Source organism: Emydura macquarii, unplaced genomic scaffold, assembly GCF_026122565.2.
Source record: "Emydura macquarii macquarii isolate MOO-44397 ecotype Brisbane River unplaced genomic scaffold, CSIRO-AGI_Emac_v2 contig_369, whole genome shotgun sequence".
In the NCBI taxonomy this organism is placed as follows: Eukaryota; Metazoa; Chordata; order Testudines; family Chelidae; genus Emydura; species Emydura macquarii.
This window is the reverse complement of record NW_027130506.1, coordinates 10,837,860-10,851,827: the sequence shown is the minus strand read 5'-3', so window position 1 is coordinate 10,851,827 and position 13,968 is coordinate 10,837,860. Positions and strand designations below refer to the sequence as shown.

General features: G+C 40.0%; 1 protein-coding gene across 1 annotated transcript; it reads left to right on the top strand.

The window, feature by feature from the left end:
* The first annotated feature begins 1,029 nt into the window (after positions 1 to 1,029).
* TMEM71 (transmembrane protein 71) lies at positions 1,030 to 12,291 on the top strand. Its single transcript, XM_067530384.1, has 8 exons — positions 1,030 to 1,075; positions 2,700 to 2,760; positions 4,694 to 4,906; positions 6,355 to 6,527; positions 7,063 to 7,248; positions 8,746 to 8,821; positions 11,972 to 12,033; positions 12,230 to 12,291. The coding sequence occupies exons 1-8, from the start codon at positions 1,030 to 1,032 to the stop codon at positions 12,289 to 12,291; spliced, it is 879 nt and encodes a 292-aa protein (XP_067386485.1).
* Positions 12,292 to 13,968: the final 1,677 nt, after the last annotated feature.

Genomic DNA, 13,968 nt, shown 5'->3' with positions numbered 1-13,968 from the left:
GCCAACTGTAAATGATTATTATCAATGAGAATATTTTTTCATTAGTGCATGTGTTCAGTGAAGTCAATGTTTACTGACGTTTACTGATAAAAATCTAATCCTTTCAAGCCTAACAATAAATAAAAGTGGGACTGTGTAAAGTGCTGTCTGAAAAATGAAGTGCACATACTTTCTCCAGTGTTTTCAAGACTCTAGGAAAGCAATTCTGTGTAAAATCATTGCACAGAAAAACATTGCTTTGTAAATCACAAGTGCTCTTAAACTGTTCTTGAAGATGTATATAAATGGGAAAAATACATCACATACCCACTAATCTGCATATGGAGATACATTTCTCCCTCACATCTTATTCTAAACAGATTTGTAATGTAGCTACATGCTGTTTAACAGTTGTTATGTTTCCCCTCATTGTCCTGCTTCTCAGTGGTGGCTGATTTGATGCTACATATAAACCACAATCACATGAGTAAGGCCCAAGTGTTTGCAGGGTAGAGACCATAGATTGTATATCAGTTTATACAGTGCACTGTGATATTTTCTAATGCAAGGCACTAGACACATGTAAGATATTGTATGTAAACTTTATTTCTCATTCAGCATCTTTTTCTTTTTCCTAACAGTCATTCAAAAGCATATTATTGAGAAAATAAAGCAAGTGCTGTACTGTATGCAGGACAATTGTAAATCTATCTATACTGTGGACCATGGATTTAAATATTAGGAAAGAGATCACAGTTACAGATTGCAAAGAGATGGCAATTGACCAGATAGAGTTTGGACCTGGGCCTGGACCTGCAGGCCCTATTTGAACAAATTTGCTCTTGAAATCAATGAGCATTCTGCCTGAGGAAGGGTGGCAGGCTCAGACTCACATCCCATGGAATACAGCATAATTAGTCAGATGATGTCCAGTCATGATTATACCTTATGACTCCCCATATTCAAGAAATATCAACTTTTCTTTAAAATCTTTTGCAGATAATCTGTGATACATGTAACTCCAGAGTGTGTGCAACAGGCCTTTTCAAGATGTATCGACTATCCCAACTAATGTCAACACCAGCAGCAAGTAAATGTCTGAGCATTTCTCTGAGCTTTCTTTCCTGGGATTTTGTCATTTTTGTCTTATATTGGAATCTACTAGCCACCTGTCAGGGAATGTGTCCTTAGCCAACAGGGATTGTCTTCTCAAGTGAATGTGAATTTCTTTCTTTGACTGTAATGTTTTCCCATTGATTGAAAAGTCACGATTTTACAGAGGTTTTTGTATAAAATTGTAAAGAAGAGACTATCATCATTGATATTGATTGATATCATCAATGAGCTGAAATCTCATCTCTAGATCCATCTCCTTTTGCTGACCAATGATTCTGTAGTCGGGTTATCTATTTCTGTGGCCTGGTAGCTCTAGTGTCTTTCAGTTCAATGTGTCAGGGATCCCTGAATGGGATTCAGCTGGGTCAGCCTTCTTGCCTATATACGCCCTATTCCTGTCTATCCCAGGGCTAGGCATAGGGCACTCTGGGGTGGTTAGGGAGACCCAGGCCCTTCCACTCCACCAGGTTCCAGTCCATTGCTCTGAAAGTGGGATAGCATGGACTGGTCTACACTGGGCCTACTTCCTGATCACCTTCCCCTGGGCCACTTCCTAACCCACCCAATGTCTCAGTTTGGGGCATGGCTGCTGTTTGAGAATAGTCCTTTGCTCCAAACCCCAGAGTCTCAGGACTGATGCAGACTATTCTATGGTGCTTCTGCACACAGTTCTCCCTATCTCTGGAGTGATGCCTCAGAGGAGGGATGGAAAGACTCACAGCCGGTCCTCCTCAGTAAGTGCTCCTTCTCCTCCGGTCTCAGGACAGCACTGCTCCTGGTAATGACTTCTCACCTCCCTTTGCACCTGGACGGCTGGAGCTTTTTTATACTATGCTTAGCAGTGCCTGATGGACAGAGATTTCCTGGCCCATTACTGCTCCAGCCTTTCCCCTGCCTCAGCCTTAGTTTGTGAACCCCAACACAGACTCATACCACTTCGTCACCTGATGCCTGTGACATTGAGCATAGCACCTTGCATGTTTGAGCCTTGATGAAACATGCAAACCTACTTCCTAGATATTCCCATAGTCCTGTGATCCATCATTATCCTCAAATCTTTGCCATTGTTGCCATACCCGCTCCTGCTGCGTCATATCTGCAGGTGCCATCTGCATGGTACATTATAATGGTAGTGATGTGACCATATAATTGTTATAGAAAAACCTTAGCACTGCTGGTAGAATCAGTCAGTGTGTGAGTTGTTCATGATGTGAATCATTCAGACTTTAGAACCATGTCATAAAAAATGCTGGACCTATTCCCGTGTGTGTGCCTGGATTTACTTCCCAGAAGATAGTAAACTGAGTAATACATTGGTACTTGGGTTTATTAGCTGTAATCAGCTTTGAATTTGTGCTACTCTTGTTCGAATGATGCTATTCAAGTCTAAATTATATGAGGTTTCATTTTATCTATGCACCATCACTTTATTTTTTTCCTTTAGTCTCTCTTTTCCTTTTCTGTTTTCTCCTCCTATCTGCTTCTTTCAATTTCATCAAGGCATGTTGTAAGTGAAAACCAGTCAGATGGTTCAACTGTGGTTGAAATGCCTGTGTGATAACCATGTGCTGGGACTTCTCCTTATCTGGTCTTTGTCTCAATAGGTTCTTCAGTGTTTGATAAAGAGCCAAGGCAAAGCCTGTCCCCTGAACACATTTTGCCAAGGTACTGAGTAAAATGATTCTTTGTTTCATTTTATTTTTCCTTTGTGTTTGAAAATCATTTCTAAAATTCCTATTTAAACCATTTATGATTATGGTGCCATTACCATACTAAAGCATGGCTGCATTGAATTTCACAGATATCACTTGCATTAAAGTAGAATCCGCATTTGGTGATTGCAGCATACGGTTCTCAAACTGGGAGGGCGGGCCCCCTTGGGGAGGCATGGACTGTATTCTGAGGGGGGCATGAAAAGCTTTAGGAAAAAAAACTTACTGCGCACATTTTACCCACCGCCATGAATAACTAGCCAAGCTGATTACTCCAGACAGATCAGGTCCTCAGTTGGCGCTGTGCATTAGACTCGAGATGGCACTGTGCATTTGGACGGATTTCTGTTAAGCTTGCATAGCATTATACAAAGTCATTGCCACCTGTAATTTAATCTGTTTGCTACGACGCAGCACGCACATTTAATTGCAAGCATCGATCACCAGGGCAGTTTTGCTTTTGCTCTCATTACAATGGATCGTGGGCTCTGTTTCAGCCAATGCCTTGCTGCTTTTCATATTTAGTGAGAGCTGCATGTTAGTTTTTCTTTTTCGGTATATGTAATTGTGTGGCGGGGGAGGGGGTGTAAACTACTTCAGATACAAAGAAGGGGGCGCGATCAGATAAGTTTGAGAATCACTGCCATATATAACAGTTGTTCAGTTCAAATTCTGTCCAACAGAGGGCAGTGGTGCATGTCTACCACTAGCCCTTGCATTACAATACTGTCATCTCTTGTCCTTGGTAGAGATCATTGTACAATTATCTACCACTCACCTCTTTCCTGTTTGAGAACTTGATGAGTTTCCCACTATCTCTAGGACTGTTTACTGAAATATTTATGCCTGCCTGTATTGATACTGACAAACGTATATCTGGATTGGTTCCTGAACATGCAAACTGCTGACCACCCTCAAATCCCAATGAAGTCTTTCAGAGTTGTGGGAACTTAGCATGTCAGAGGATTGGGCTCCAAATTTCCAAAATCAGGAATGTACATTGTGCCTACCGAACAATCCCCTTGTGTTCTAGTGGAAAAATTTACTTACCGGTACTTCTGTCTTAAATACTTGTCTAGTGTGGTGTGTTATTCAGCAGTTCCTACGTTTCACCCCAGAGATGGTTGCATTTCAGTGGCGGGTGAAGTGTATAGTTTGTATATCATTTTGTTACAGCTCTTGTAAGCAAGTGGCCTCCTCCATCCTTGTGGGCTCAGGTGGCCCAACAAGCAGCTCTTTGCCTCAGTTTCCCCCTTCAAGGGGCTTCTTAGATAACTGCACATAAGCTTTCATGAATTGAATGACAGCAGCCCTCCTTAGATTCTGATTTTATTTACATGAAGTTCATGAATAAACACACGTCTTCAACTCCAGCCTTAATCTGGGAACAGCCCCTCCTCCTGAGAGCTATGTCTATCTTCTGTCTGAGCAGCTAGAAAAGACACAAGGCCTGGCCTGCCTTCCTTGCTTGCTTCCCATGAGAAAACAAAACTTCCAGCCAGTGCTTTCTACCCATCCATGACTCGCAGTGTCCCCAGCTGGAGAAGAGACCACAGCAGGAGACTCACTTCCTGCAGCTTCTTCTCTTTGGCTGTTTCTTTCTGACATTCCCCCTTCTCTGAAGCTTTCTGTTGCCCTTTATAGGGGATTCAGGTGAGCCTTGATCAGGTGTGCCTCCTTAGTAATCAGGGTTGGCTGTCCCCAGGCCTCTAGCCCAGAAGAATAAGCCACCCTGTTACATAGCTATCTAGTGTTCTGGGAGCTATTAAAGTGAGAAGTGTTGTGTACATTTAAAAACATTACAATTCAATCATGTGCTAACATTCATGTTCCTCTGCTAAGCAGACATATACTAACTTAGAGGGTTTTGTTTCTTTCCTTTTCAGTTACACTTACACCTTTCTGGACAGTGACACTTCTTATGAATGCTGTTCCATAAACCCGTTAACGGGCTCTCTTTTCACATGTCGCCGTAGTCCTCGGCTTCTTACTAATGGTTATTACATTTTGACGGAAGACAGTTTTCTGTCTGATGAAGATGGTAATGTAACACTGACCCCATCACAGACAAGTATTACTTATAAGGAGAATTTAGTTAGGTAAGTGAGTCCCACACACTTTGCTTAATATTGGATGTTGGCTTTCTGATTCTGAACTTAACTTGGAGATTTCTGGTTGGCTGTCAGGGTCAGGACTATAATGCTCAGAAGATGGTCATGTCTAGCTCCTTCTTTTATTTCTATACCTGGATTCCATTTCGTAATGGAAATGGAACAATCCAAATAGTATAATTCAGAGAGACTGAAGTGGTTAAAGTCATTTGGTCTTCAGAGCCACACTTTATAACATCACCTCAAAATTGTTAAGCACACAGATGTTACTGTGATTGAAGCTCTCTGCAGTAAATATAAAAGAGAGGTAAACATGCCCAGAAATTTATTGCTTTTCGCTTATTGCTGAAATATTTAGCGTTCCAAGAACGTGACATCAGTTCTTCTGTGCATAAAAGAAGGATAAGAGCAAGTCCAAAAGTAGGTATAACAAACAATTTAATGTTTTAAGGAAATTCAAGATTTTTTGTTTCTCACCTTCAAGATATCATAATTTTCAGAATATAGCAAATGCATAATTTTCAGTGGGCCATTAAGAGTTTTGCCTCAGTGCGGACTGAGCAAAAACTGAATAGCATTCGGTCCAATAAATTGATGCTATGTTACATACTGAAGGCTCCAAATGGTATTTGCTATAAAACATATTTTATTTGATATAGAAGTTTCTCTGAATTCTAAATATCAACTTTTATTTTTGTAATTTCATCACTCACTTGCCCAGAATTTAAAAAATTGAGGGTAGTCATTAATTGATTTTGTTATGGCCAGACCCCAGTAAGTTTGTAATATATCTCCTGATGGTCATCAGCAGCTCAAAACTAACCAACACAGTTGCTACGTGTAGATGCTTTTCTAGAGATGTAATCAATGATGATGGGACACAGGCAGAACAGTAAACCTAAAGCTTCAGTTTTCAGAAATACAGCAAAACAAATGGTTTGCCTGAGGAAGAGGGACGCTCTCTGCAGAGAAAGTCGTGTTACTGTCCTGCTCCCACGAAGGCATTACCATGACAGAGAGTAAAAAAGAAAATTAAAAATACAGCTTCTGTCCTGCAATCATTACTCAGTCAAAACTCCCACATGACTTCAATAGTGGTTTTTCTGGTTTTTTTTTTTTTGTAAGATTTGGACCTATAATGTTAGAGTACCTTGTGTTTTTCATCTAAGGAGCTCAGAGTAGTTTAGAAACAACTAAACCACCAAACACCCTGGTGAAAGAAGGAAACATTGCTACACCCATTTTACAGATGCGGAAACAGTGGCATTGAGAAATTTAATACTGAGCCCAAGAGTGAGCTCATGGCAGAGCAAGGAATAGACCCTAGGAAGCCTGACTCTTAGGCCTGTACGCTAACCTCTAGATCATGTTTCTATTTTATAAATAAAAATAGTTTGTCTCATCCTTTTAAAACATAGTATTTCTTTTCTTTCTAGAATATTCAGGAGAAGGAAGAAAATCCATCGCTCTCTTGCTAGTCTGTTCAGTGTCAGTGCCTCTGATTCATGGCTTGACAGCACTGTCCTTAGCAATATGGATTCTCCTCATGTGGAGGAGACCTGGAACTATGGAGATAGTAAACTGGATGCCAGTCAGCACTATGGCAATGGTAAGCCCACGGCAACATAGCTAATATGTTCTGTATTTAGTTGGGTCTGTCTGTTCTTAATGTTGGGATCATTGTAGGTGAATAACTATTTCCATGGGTTTTGTGGGGGCTTCTGCTCAAATCCGTACTTAGAGGACAGATCGGAGACAGAATTTTGAGGAGCAAATTGAGCCAGTGACATGATTTGAGTCCATGAAGATCTTTGTAACCTAGGAGGGCCCTTTGAAACTGATTTGCATAGGAAGTCAGTGAGGATGAGATTAATTCCAGTATTAAGTCTGATCATTTGGCATTTGCTGGTTTCAGTTTGAGGGTTTTATATCCTTAATTTCTTAGTTTTCATTAAGTTTTGTCCTTAGTCTCCCCATGTATTTTCCTAGATATAATGGGTCTGCCAATTCCATTTCACCAAGAATTCAGAGAAACCCTTGTGATTGAGTCATTTCTTATCTTCTTAAAAATCTCCTGTCAGCAGAGACTCTCAACCCCCTTCCTTTACTGTGAACTAGGAAATTTACAGATTTGCCTCTTACAGATGACTCTGAATTTTCTTCCAAATGCAAAACCTGGATGTCACAAAGGCAAACTACAGCAGCTCATGAATCCTCTTTTTCTAAAGATGTGGTGTTTGTTCAGTCAAGAAAACAGTTCTGTGATTCCTCTCCTTGCTCCCGGTTTATGGTAGATGAGTATTTCCATGAAGAGACTTTGGATCATTCAAGTGAGTTATATTCTTACCCTCTCAATTTATTATTTTTAGAGCTTGTTCACATTTTTCAAATGGAAAAAAAAAAAAAAAGGTGTTAAAAATGGCCTTTTTTGAAACTGGAGATTTTTGCAAAATTTTAGTTTGGAAAAAAAAAATCAATTTTTGGGATGAAATCTAAACATGAAAACTTTTTAGTTTTTCTTCCCCCCCTTCATATACCCCTCTTTTTTTCTTGTTCCCCCATATTCAGTGGCAAAATTGAAAGAGGAAAAAAGCAGGGAAACAGGATGGGGAAGGGGGAGAGGATTGGGAGAATCAAGAGAAAGGGAGAAAACAACAAAAAATGAAAAAATTGGAAATACAAATTTTTTGTGAAAAATTTCAAATACCCAAAAAATGTGTTCACTGTGAAACCCACTGAATGCAAATTATTTCAAAATTTTCAAATTGTTTCACAAAAACCACTTACCATTTTTGACCAAATCTAATTTCATCACAACAGAAGCCACTCCCTAGGAATTATTTAGGCCCACTCAAAAATATGTCAGTTTCTAACATTAGTTACATGTGCATACATATAATGTAATAATAAATAATATATACTAAAACACAAATAATAATAATATATAGGTACCTTAACTGATTGTTAGATTAGATTTGCACTTTAGATTTAATGCCCAATTCAAGATTTTTTTAATGTATCTTCCCCAGATTTCTAGCATGTTGGGTTAAATCTTGCCTCTGCTGAAGTCAGTGGTAAAACTCCCATTTATTTCAATTGGGCTAGGATTTCACACTAGCCTTTGAGTGTAAAAATATTTTTTGAGAATTTAAAAATTAAATCTTAATAAAAATAAATCTGTGAATTTGTTTGAGTTATAGGCATTTAAAAATGACTCTTTTGACATTTTTGATTAATCTAATCTTTTCTTGGTCCCTTTAGCAAATACAATCCCAAATGTTAAGATTTGTAAATTTACTCTGTTCTAGTTATTGCAAAATCTAAAAAATAAATTATTTTTTAAATTTATTAAGATGATTATTTTTGCATTTATGAATACTTCTCATGGCCATTTTTATGTACATCCTTATGTTCATTGTCAAAAATATTTGTCCAGTTAAGGAAGATTTTGTGGGAGAATATATTTTTATATAGCATTTGGCAGGAGGTTTTATTAGAATTTGGTTCAGCAGACTGTACAGCTTTCAAAAAAGAGAATGTAGATGTATAGTCTGTCTGTATGGGGTGTAGAATAATTCGGTTTGCCTCTAATGGATTTGATTTAATCTGCCATTGAAGACTCCCACTGATGTCTATGGATTTGGTCCATGGTTAATATCATGTTAGAGTGTGGTAAAGCATCCTTTTTATTAGAAATACTCCTTCCTTCACTGAAATTCAAGTTCACAGTTTCAGAGGAGGGCAGCTGGAAGGCGGAACTATCTCTTGTTTTCTAGTATGTCCAGAAAAATGAATCATTATTCCTGATTTGTTTCCTTTTTCATTAGAATCCAATGCAGTGAGAAATGTCGTTTATCAAATGATTATGCTGTCCATGTGTTTAATCATTTCAATGTGTGCAAGGTAATTTTGATTTAATCTTCATTATAATCATACTTAACATATATGTTAACTAGTGAATAAAACATGACATTTAGGACCAGATTTTCAAAGTTAGACATGCATTATTGCGAAGATGTATTTGCAAACAAATATTTGATGTAAGCACACAAATTAGATGTGTGACTGCAGATATGACACCTAATGGGCTCTGTGCAAATGCAGGATCTGTATGTACATGTAATCATTATGCCAGGCAGTGCTGGCAGTAGCAAAGGGCCAGGTTCTATATCTCGGGGTTCCTGTCAATGATACAACACCAAACCGGCTCAAGCCTCTGCCCAGTCACCTGGAAATCAGACACTGTCCCCTGGGCATCCTCAAAAGGCAAAACTTCCCCACTCACAAGCAGAGAGTCTAAGTGTAGAAAGTAAACCTTTTAATAAAAGGAAGGAAGTAACACAGCACTGGTTTTGGAACCAATGCAAACAGAATTAATGAACTCAGTGACCTGAAACCTGCACCCCAGAGTACAGGGGCGTGTCCTTCACCTCTCCTTTCTTGCTTTCCCCTGTACTGACCATCATAGTTGCAGTGTCCACCTCTTGGTTGGGGGCTCAGCCAGTCCTCTTCTTCAGGCTCCTGCTGGATGTGGGCTTGACCAGGCCCTCTCCACTGCTGCCTCCTGCTATCTCTGGACCTTGCTGAGTCCCTGCTACTGGTGCCTACCATCTGCAAGCGCCGACCCTCCTGGCTCCTCTCTGCTGGTTGTCAGTCAAGATTCCTCACTTCCTCTAGCGATTTCAGCTCTCAGTGAATTTCAGCTGTCAGCTCATGGGAAAACCTTCTACAAACACAGGAGCAATGTCCTTACTTTTTAACAAGACAGAAGACTCCAAGAGGAACAATTAATTCTACCTTTTAACAGTGGGAGGAAATAGTCAATCCAGGCCTGAGATGAACCCTTTGCCAGGACTAGTGAAATCTCACCAAAAGACTTCTCACCTCCTCCCTACTACTCTTACAATGCTGAAACATCCATCTGCCACCCTTATTGGGCTCTGTTTAGATCAGAGTGAATTTTTAATCAGAACAGACTAAACACAGATCTGCTGTCATTTGTTCATACAAGCAAAGGACAACATTTCATTACCCCTGCAGTTAACACAAAAGTGATTTGTAACACAATACCAGACACACTGACCATTTCCCATCACACTCAGCACCTAGTGTGCTTATGCAATATGCTGAGTACTTGATTGTACTCATGCAAATACAAAGCCCATGCAAATAAAGTGCCCCCCCCCCCTCAGCTGCTGAGCAGGGGAAGTGCCACTCAGACCTTGCTTACATACACATCAGCTCTTACTTTGCATAAATTAGGTGTACAACTACATATTCCAAATTGTGCACCATAATTTAGCATGTCTGGCATATGAGCTATGCAATTAATTATATAGGTAATACCATTGGGAAATACTACCATTTTCAATTGTTTTTAAAGTTTAATTGTATTAAGTTGTAACTTATGCCTTTCAAATAAACTTCATAAGTAAATATCCTCTCAGAATGAACTAAATTGTGTCGTTAGGCTACTTTCCCCTTTGATCTGAGGTCAATCAATTCTAATAAAATTAAGGAAGTGTAATTTTATTTATCTAATTTTAAAATTTTGAGAACAATGAACCCAAAAGACAAAGATGATCTTTGAGAGCTATTCACTGCACATATTACAGAATTTGATTTCTTTAACTTGATGCATAACCAAACTTCCTAATTAGCAAAGTTTCTTTAAGCCTAATAAGAGAGAGCTGGTCCATTCTTTCGTCCTTTTCTATTCTTTAGTGCTAATTTGCTGTCTGTATTCTGCATGGTTTAGTTTATGTTTTGCTTTTTTATTATTATAGGTGAACATAGAGCAAGCACTGCTTATAGTCAAGGTTATCGAAGCTTTTTCATTCTAATGGGTCATTTTCAGATGCTTCTAGCTTTTTCAAGCCATTATTTTTCATGTTTATTCGTAATCTAGGAGTACTTTTTTGTTATTTGAAAGTTTGAGGAAAAACAGAGCTTAGCTGTTTTCAAGAATACATGGAGTGGGCCCTCACCCACTTTTGGGATTCTGAACCTGTTTTCCATTTTTTTAAAAGTAATAGTTCTAAGGGCCTGACTTTAGTGGGCTTTGGATCCTATCCTAAGTGAGCTCAGTGGAGTCTGGAACTCTGAGTTTGAGCACCGGGAAAAGGTTAGTTTCAATGTCAGGGATGGAAATAGAAGAAATCCACTCAAACTGGAGAGGAACATTTCAAAACATAGTACTATATATTCCTGACATTTGTTTTTTCTTAATACACACTAGCCCAGATTCAACATATAGCAATCTTGACATCCGAAATAAAAAAGAACACTCTTGTGAATGCAAAAGTGATCAGCATCCCAGTGAAATTTTTGAGATAGACAGGTGCCAAATTTGAAATTATAGATAGTAACAGCTCACCTGATTCTCAAAAAACACAATTTCCCTACCTGCTGTGAGATTTATCTATTTCACCATGATTCTGTATATTCGTTACAACTTGCATTAGCACCAAGGTGGTTTTTTGGGGTTTTGCAAGACATATGTTTGGACAGGAGATCTGAAAGCTTGTGAAGGGACCCCTTTCAGGGTAACCGAAAGTCCAACAACCAAAGTTCAAGACCTTGTAACAGGTGTTCAGCCCCATCATCCTCTGTCCCTTTCCTCAGAGCTTTCCTTGTCCCCTTTTCTGGCCTCAGAGTCATGCTACCATACAAGTGGCTGGTAGGGGAACCTGGGTCCTCCCACTACACAGGGCTCCAGCCCAGGACCCTATAACCGGCAGCCAGGGTCAGCTCAGTCCAACTCCTTGCTGATGCTTCCCTGGACATCTTCTTACCATGGCCTTTCTCAGCCCATATTAACCCTTTCATGACCTGTGTGGGGTAAACACTCCATCACACTCCATGACACTGGCCTCCCCCCACCTCCTATCACCAGTTTGGGAATATTGAGGTCCTTAGCTGAAGGCGATTATCCCAGAATGGTAGCTGACTGAAGGCTGACTTTGGAGATGCGTGCAGTGCATATTTTATTGTGTTGGCCCAATATCTGTCCATTGTACAATCTAAAAATTAGGATATTTGTTATGATTTCAGATGCTTTCTAGGAGGACTCTTTGCCACTTTGTCGACCTTTTTGCTGCTGATAATTTTAGTTTGTAAGTAGAGACTTTCTTTATATTTGATATACAATAATTTATTGGGTTGTATTCACGGGCCAAATCCTTAGATTTGTGTATGTACAATTCTCCTTGGTGCCAATAAGACCTACATGTGTGCATCTGAGGGCAGAATTTGCCCTTTAACCATGTACAGAATTGTAAATTTTAAATTGACTGTTCTTTTGCTCCAAAGATGCAGCCAAGTCATCTTTCATCAGTCTTGTCACATCTTTCAAAACCACCAAATTACGGTAAGTGGTGCAAGAGTATTGCAATATACTGAACTATTTTAGATGTAGAGTAAGAAGAGATTCTATCAATACTCCTGGTTGAAAGATGACAATGAGGGATCAGTAGTAATTGCAAGAGACTTTGACTGTTCTTGCTACAACTTTGCATTCATGAAAATAGTCTCTTTTTGTTTAAATGTTGCCTTTTCATGTTTTTCAGTAAATGCAGTGAAAAAGACAAATGAAACCTATTACACTATGGTGTAGTGGATCACCATGAATAGCATAGAAAGAAGTGGTAAATTAGCTTGGGGAGCTGAATAAAGTCAATAATCCTTCTGCTCTGTTTCATATTAATTTAATTCAAAGTTTTGTTTATGGTTGTAACATCTCAGTACAGTAAGTGGAAAGGTTAATGTGTAATAAAGTCTTGAATCTCGGACATAGGCCCCAATCCTGCAAGCACTGCTACACATGCTAGACTTTCTACATGGTAATTCCATTGACTTTCCACACAGCAGAAGTCTGTTCGTAGCTTGTTAAGACAATGTATAGGTGCTGCTGAGGCTAAAAGTATTTGGGAGCCTCTGGATTTCAATGTGTGGCAAGAGGGGTCTCAAAAGGGCAATATTTCTTTTTCTCAATGGGGGCAGGCTTTCCTGAGTGCAGCATAACATGAGGGACCAGGAGAAGCCAGGCAGAAGTTTTATCTTTTGGAATCACAGATCAGTATGTTGGAAGTAGAGCAGTGGAAATGAAGTATAAAGATTGGAGGTCAGTGTTGAAATTGGAGATGCTGATATTGTGGGAGGCCAAGATTTTCTTAAGAATGATAATTTGTGCACACTTTATACAGGTAGGGACAGATTATGTCACTCTTCCTCACACTGAGTAAGTAGAAAATCCCAATAAATCTCCTGGCACTATTCACAGAGCAAGTTACTAGTCAACATGAGTAAGGGTGGCTGAATCTGGCCCTTAGGGTCTTATTCTTCTGTCAGTTTGACACTGGTATAACTCCACTGAAGTCAGTGAGGTTAGCCAGGGCTGATACCTGTATGGGTCTTCCCAAGAGACTACAGGCTTTCAGACCTGTTTACATGGAAAACCCTTTTGATTGGCTGTCATTCCCCATTCCCCACCTCCTAGGGAAGAAGAGTTATTTGGGGTTAACCACATGCTGATGGGCTTCCTCCTTCCTCAGCACAGGGAGTTCCCTCCTCTCTCTCTTTTAAAGGGCCGGAAGCGCTCCTGAAGCTCTCAGTCTGTCCGCTCCCCATCTAGCTCAGCAGCCAAGTCTCTCTGGCACCCAGCACTGTGCTCCTCCCCGGCTGAGAAGGGGATGGAGAAGGGAACTGAAGAGACTCCTTCCTGGCTTCCCCTTACCTGGAAATGTGAGACTCTGGTGCCCCAGCCCCTCCTGGACTTCACCCAGGAGAAGAGTGAAGGAGCAGAGCGGCTGAGGGGAGAAGGGAAACCCACCCCTAAAGAGGGGAATGGGGATGGGAGCAGCAGCGGAATCTGAAGGAGGTGTGTTTGGAGGGCATGACTGATGCCGGGGACAGAGAGGGCTGATTAATTCATTGAAGATCTCTGAGTGTGAGGGCAGAACCATGAACTGGGAGGTGGAATTAAAGTAATTGGCAATGAGACTTCCAGTTCCACTCCTTTGGTTGTGTTTGGGCCTCACAAATAGAGAGAA

What these genes read in the sequence shown, in the direction of transcription:
- TMEM71 (XM_067530384.1), top strand. Translation starts at nt 1,030, where the DNA reads ATGTATCGACTATCCCAACTAATGTCAACACCAGCAGCAAGTAAAT. An exon ending in AGAGACTTTGGATCATTCAA is followed by an intron (nt 7,249 to 8,745) that starts GTGAGTTATATT and finishes CTTTTTCATTAG; the next exon opens with AATCCAATGCAGTGAGAAAT. An exon ending in ATCATTTCAATGTGTGCAAG is followed by an intron (nt 8,822 to 11,971) that starts GTAATTTTGATT and finishes TTATGATTTCAG; the next exon opens with ATGCTTTCTAGGAGGACTCT.